The following is a 6,673-nucleotide window of genomic DNA, read 5'->3' as shown; positions in this document are numbered from 1 at the left end:
CATCACCACTCCCCACCACCCACCACCATCACACTCCCCCACCACCCATCACCACTCCCCACACCATCACCACACCCCACCACCATCACCACTCCCCACCACCATCACCACTCCCCACCACCCATCACCACTCCCCACCACCATCACCACCCCCCACACACCATCACCACTCCCCACCACCATCACCACTCCCACCACCATCACCACTCCCCCCACCACCACATCACCACTCCCCACCACCATCACCACTCCCCACCACCATCACCACTCCCCACCACCATCACCACTCCCCACCACCATCACCACTCCCCACCCACCATCACCACTCCCACCACCATCACCACTCCCCACCACCATCACCACTCCCCACCACCATCACCACTCCCCACCACCATCACCACTCCCCACCACCATCACACCACTCCCCACCACCATCACCACTCCCCACCACCATCACCACTCCCCACCACCATCACCCACTCCCCACCACCATCACCACTCCCCACCACCATCACCACTCCCCACACCATCACCACTCCCCACCACCATCACCACTCCCACCACCATCACCACTCCCCACCACCATCACCACTCCCCACCACCATCACCACTCCCCACCACCATCACCACTCCCCACCACCATCACCACTCCCACCACCCACCATCCACCACTCCCCACCACCATCACCACTCCCCACCACCATCACCACTCCCCCACCACCATCACCACTCCCCACCACCATCACCACTCCCCACCACCATCACCACTCCCCACCACCATCACCACTCCCCACCACCATCACCACTCCCCACCACCATCACCACTCCCCACCACCATCACCACTCCCACCACCATCACCACTCCCACCACCATCACCACTCCACCACCACCACACCACTCACCACACCACCACTCCCACCACCACCACCACCCACCACCACCACCACCACCACCACCACCACTCCCACCACCACCACCACCACTCCCCCACCACCCACCACCACCCACTCCCCACCACCACCACCACTCCCCACCACCACCACCACTCCCCACCACCACCACCACTCCCCACCACCATCACCACTCCCCACCACCATCACCACTCCCACCACCATCACCACTCCCCACCACCATCACCACTCCCCACCACCATCACCACTCCCACCACCATCACCACTCCCCACCACCATCACCACTCCCCACCACCATCACCACTCCCCACCACCATCACCACTCCCCACCACCATCACCACTCCCCACCACCATCACCACCATCACCACTCCCCACCACCATCACCACTCCCCACCACCATCACCACTCCCCACCACCATCACCACTCCCCACCACCATCACCACTCCCCACCACCACCCCCCCACCACCACCACCACTCCCCACCACCGCCACTCGCGCGGCAGCACTGCGCTGGATTGCGCTGCACCGCCCTCTGCTGCCCACACCACGCCACACCACGCAGCAGCAGCAGCAGACGACGACGACGGCACCCCCCGCCCCGCTGCTTGTGAGCGGTGGACACCCACCCAGGCACTCAGACCCAGCCCGATGCAGCCCATGGGACACCGTGACCACCGAGACGAGTTGTTGATCAACGAGGTTATCGAGGAATTCCAGCGATTCGAGAAACTCAGAAAAGCGAAGTGAACGAGGCGCGCCCCCCCCCCCTCATCGTGCCATGGCGGTCCGTCCGTCAGCTCGGCTGTCGTTGCACAAAGACAAAGACAACACGCGAAGCGACAAACTTCCTCGTGCAATCCGCCTGCACATTCCCACCGTGCATCTAGCAACAACATGCCCCCCCTCCCCAACTCCCTTCTTTGTTCAAAGTGCACCCCATTAAACACGGCGGACAACCGCTCGTCCCTCCACATTCTCATGGTGCACGCGCTGATGATGATAGAACACACGACGGGGAAATATCACGCCAGTCTGCGCATTCCCATCGTGCATCCAGTAATCGCGGTGGCGGCCTATGCCCATATCGACGCATTTTAGAAGTGCACCCAGAAACAGGGGGAGCAGAGGGAGCAGAGGTGGCCGGCTGGCTCGGAGATTCGAGCGTTGAGCCGGCACCGCCGAGGTCCGGGTCTCGACCCCGCGTGGTTGAGCCTGGCTCGCCGGTACGAACCAGGAATGCTAAAGAACAACATGCCCGCCGCGTGTCGTGCAGCGTCATTGACGCCAACCGCATCTCAAGAGTCTGCCGCGGGACTGGCGACGCGCAGCGTTTTCTTGCGGAGGCGCAGGGACACACGGAGCAGCGGGAAGGCAGCCGGGACCGGCGCCACCAACGAATGCTCAAGCTCTGGGGTCCGATCTTGGGATGTTTGACCAACCCCACCGATGACGAGTGTGGGTACACGTGGGAGGAAACCCGAGGCAGTTGGGGTGCGACGGGGTTGGGTGACCGATGCGCCGATGGAGAACATCTCCCTGGAGCAGGGCGCCCCGAGTGTGGGCGAGAGCCGCGTGAAGGGACCTCAGGAGTCGTTCTGTGACAGCTGCTTTCGCGGGACGTTCTCTGACACGACGTGGTGATGCATCGCTTCCTGCGGGAGATGTCAGCAGGCACTCTGTCCGGTGACATCTAAACAGAGAAACGCAGGCGCCAGACGACCCTTGCAGAGTCCCAGAGTCTGCCAGAGTCTCCCCGAGTGAACCTGGCGGAGCTGGCCCATCGGGGTGGACATCGGTGTTGGTCGGCCTCGTGTACGGGTCACGACGAACAACGTCGCACAGATCTTGAGCGACGCTTCGCGCAGTCTCGCTGTGGCAGCCCGGCCGAATGTGTCTCACACGCCGCTCGCAGAGTCGCAGTTTGCTTCTGTCGGTCAGATCGTCGTGTAGGTCTCATGCCGGCGGCCTGCAGCTGGAACCCGGCTCCAGCAGCCGGCAGAGCCAGCCCAGGTCGCCGTCACGGCAGGGGGGGGGGAAGGTGCCCAAAATGCTTCGGGTTTTCAGCAACACCGGGAGGAGGAATGTGGCAGATCGAGCACCAGTCGACAATTCTCTTTCCGAGATTTCGCTGGAGATTGCATTCAGCGTCCGCGAGCGACGGTCAATCGCGCCACAGACAGACACTGCAACTCTCTACAGAGCTACACAAAGACACCGCAACTCTCTACAGAGCTACACAAAGACAACGCAACTCTCTACAGAGCTACACAAAGACACCGCAACTCTCTACAGAGCTACACAAAGACGCCCCGCAACTCTCTACAGAGCGCCACAAAGACACCGCAACTCTCTACAGAGCGCCACAAAGACACCGCAACTCTCTACAGAGCGCCACAAAGGACACCGCAACTCTCTACAGAGCGCCACAAAGACACCGCAACTCTCTACAGAGCGCCACAAAGACACCGCAACTCTCTACAGAGCTACACAAAGACACCGCAACTCTACAGAGCTTCACAAAGACACCGCAACTCTACAGAGCTACACAAAGACACCAAAGCTCTCGCAAGAATCCAAATTCGTTGACACCTGATGATGCCGAGCGCAATCTCCAGCGAAACTTCGGGATATAAAATTGTCAAATTATGCTTGGGCTTATCAACATCCCTCCTCATCCTTCGGTGTTGCCCATATAAACCAAATGACTTGGCACATTTCCCCATCATGTGGCGACTTGATTTGCTGTCGCTGGGTGGCGGAGGGTACTGATTAAAACTGGCACCGGACCCACACGATGCAACCCAACAGAAACACATCATGAATCGGTGCAAATCGGGGCCATGAAAACGATCTCTGGTTCGCTGCCGACAGGCAAGCTGACGAGACATGGTTCCGCAAGCCTCGGAACGACAAACACGATATTTTTAGCGGGCAGGATTCTTTGTCACCTAATCCCTCTGTCTTTCACTCTTTATCTCGCGCACCTGCCATGCCGGCTATGCGCTTCCTCGTGTTTCTCTGCGCACTTCTCAGCTCGCGTGGCGCCTTCTGCGCGCCCCGCGCGTTCTGCAGAGGCAGCAGCAGCAGCTCGCCAGCGGCGCACGCGGAGCCGGCGCGCTCCTCGCTCTCGACGCGGCGGCGAGGACGGTCGCCCATGTCGCCCTTGCCACAGCGCTCCAGTCCGCTCGCATCCCCACCTCGTTCGTTCATCATCTAACGCCGACCCCCCTCCAACAACACTAGTCCTGGGCATAACGACTCTGCGGCCTTTTCCCATTGCGCATCTCCGATAGGGAGTCGAGTGGCGCAGTCGCACTCGGCTATTTGCGAATCTTCTCGCCCAGGAGCTCGCGTGGCCTGGCCCCACGATGCCGCGTGGACTCCGCGGGCGGCCGCGGCCCGGAGCGCCGTCGGCCCGAGCCGCGCGCTACTCAAGAATCGCACGCACGACTCCCTTCCCATCAGCAGCAGCATCACCATCATCAGCAGCAGCATCATCATCTAACAGAGAAACTCGCTGCTGTGGACTGACGCTGAAGCCAGTAGATCGCTGGCGGTGCGCACTCACTCACTCGCACACGCGCACTCACTCGCACACGCGCACTCACTCGCACACGCGCACTCACACGAACAGCGGCAGTGATCACACAGCGTGGGATAAGAGATGGTCAGCAGAGCCCCGTTTGCGAGCACCAATTAACGTCGGCGTGGTCAAATCGACAGGACGGACCCACGCACGGCCGCCTTTGTATCTCCATTGCTAAGGATCACGACCAAAGCGCCGCACAAAAGAACCCTACAATTTTATCCCGAGTCGACCTAGGGGAAGCCCACCCAGCATTAATATTGTTGGCCCAATGGCCAGGCTGGAGTCACAGCCACGCACGACACCCGAGGTAATGGAGTCTCCAAAGCAGGGCCGGGCCATCCCGAGCTCGGCTCGGCCCAACTTGGAACAAAGTCGTTCTCGCAGTCGGCAGCGGTGCACAAGGCGCGGACAACGACACGAACCTAACACACTTCATGGAAACAATGTATGAAAGGCAACGTTTCGGGCAATGTCCCTTCATAGCACATGGTAAGTGCACAGTTGCGGTCCGGGCTGTTCCGACTTACGGTGGAGGCCTCAATAGGTGCTCGCAACAGCCTCGCTGTCCTCACGGGTCGCTGTGTCGCCTTCTCTGTGTGAGAGATCGTGCAGGAATGGGAGAGATCAGCTGATTCATTCACCTCGCACGTTGCGACCCGGCGGCAGCTACAATTATATAATTATGTTACCATAATTATGTAATCGTTAATTGTATGAGCAATCGGGGTAGCTGATTAACTGCACGTGTTGCCAGATTCATCAGGCGTGGCGCTTCCAATCAAGAGCCCCGAGGCGAATGAGCGAGCCAGTCGTGAGTCATTGCACTCCTCTCGCAAGTGCTGCGTGGGGCTACACGAGGGATTGTTGTCTTTGTGTGTCTGTGTGTCTTGTGTCTGTGTGTCTGTGTCTGTGCTTGTGTCCGTGTGGCGGGATCGGTGGCGCAGTGGTTAACGCACTGCGCTGTGAACCCGGCCTTTCGAGTTCGATTCCCGCTCACAATCAACAGCAGTGGTGAATATTTCCACCCAATACTGGCCCTCCCCGAACTCAACTCGGCCTTAAATGAGCACCTGGTGCCGTATGCTAAGATCAGTACTGGGGAGACAAAGGTGCCGCGCGGGGTGATGGCCACCCATACCCGACCGTGTTCCGTGTCGGCATTGAACGATGCTCCTCGCTAGCAGCACATCCCGCGACCATCTCACGGCGTGCACAAAGGACGAGCACGAGGCACGGCTCACGGGGGGAGTGTTTTATTGGCACAGTTCGTGACACCCGCGTGATTGACACGACCAGAGGCCGAATTCGCCACACTCTACGACGAGATCGCTCGTCACACGTCAATCAAGATGATATACATTATATAGACTGTGATGAACAGATGTATATATATATGTACTGTAATTGAGGTATAATTGTATATAAATATACACCATCAGCTTGCTTTAATTGAGAACCCCATTAAATATGTTTAGTTTGCTTCGTTTGATGTCCTTCCCCCGCGCGGGTGCTGCGCGCGGTGCGAGAGAAGTTCAAAGCAGAGGGGCGCCGACATCCCGGATTGAAGCCAGGACCTCGGCGGGTGAGGTATTGATGGGAGTGAGATGTAGGGGGTGAGATGGTGCTGGGAGTGAGATGACGCTAGGAGTGAGATGTAGGGAGTGAGATGACGCTAGGAGTGAGAGATGACGCTGGGAGTGAGATGGTGCTGGAGTGAGATGTAGGGGGTGAGATGGTGCTGGGAGTGAGATGACGCTAGGAGTGAGATGTAGGGGGTGAGATGGTGCTGGAGTGAGATGACGCTAGGAGTGAGATGACGCTGGGAGTGAGATGGTGCTGGGAGTGAGATGTAGGGGGTGAGATGGTACTGGGAGTGACATGACGCTGGAGTGAGATGGTGCTGGAGTGAGATGGTGCTGGGAGTGAGATGGTGCTGGAGTGAGATGTAGGGAGTGAGATGGCGCTGGGAGTGAGATGACGCTGGAGCTGTTGGGTGGCTGGCTCCAGAGTGTTGATGCAGGGCGCCGGTGCTGCTGGGTGTCTACGACCTCTGTATGGGTTGTTGAGCCGGGGGTTCTTTGAGCTCCTGGGAACAGAGCGAGACGAGCCACGTGAAATTCACGCAGACTGACACACAACAACAACAACAACAACCGCCATTCGCCACTA

At 59.0% G+C, this 6,673-nt stretch overlaps 2 protein-coding genes across 2 annotated transcripts in view; both read right to left on the bottom strand.

Annotated features, from left to right (window-relative positions):
• LOC144724736 (uncharacterized) overlaps positions 1–5,180 on the bottom strand; it is a 25,314-nt gene extending 20,134 nt beyond the window's left edge. Inside the window, exon 1 of the mRNA XM_078604101.1 lies at positions 5,032–5,180. The gene's annotated coding sequence lies outside the window, so the exon portion shown is untranslated. The remainder of the gene's footprint in view (positions 1–5,031) is intronic.
• Positions 5,181–5,741: 561 nt separating this feature from the next.
• LOC144724738 (cornifelin homolog) overlaps positions 5,742–6,673 on the bottom strand; it is a 5,880-nt gene continuing 4,948 nt past the window's right edge. Inside the window, exon 3 of the mRNA XM_078604105.1 lies at positions 5,742–6,590. Within this exon, the coding sequence (XP_078460231.1) occupies positions 6,546–6,590 (45 nt within the window). The 3' untranslated portion in view covers positions 5,742–6,545. The remainder of the gene's footprint in view (positions 6,591–6,673) is intronic.

The sequence above is a fragment of the Lampetra planeri genome, chromosome 21 (assembly GCF_965212315.1).
Source record: "Lampetra planeri chromosome 21, kcLamPlan1.2.h2, whole genome shotgun sequence".
NCBI classification, from domain to species: Eukaryota; Metazoa; Chordata; class Hyperoartia; order Petromyzontiformes; family Petromyzontidae; genus Lampetra; species Lampetra planeri.
Note: the sequence above shows the minus strand (reverse complement) of the source record. Positions and strands in the feature narration are given on the sequence as shown.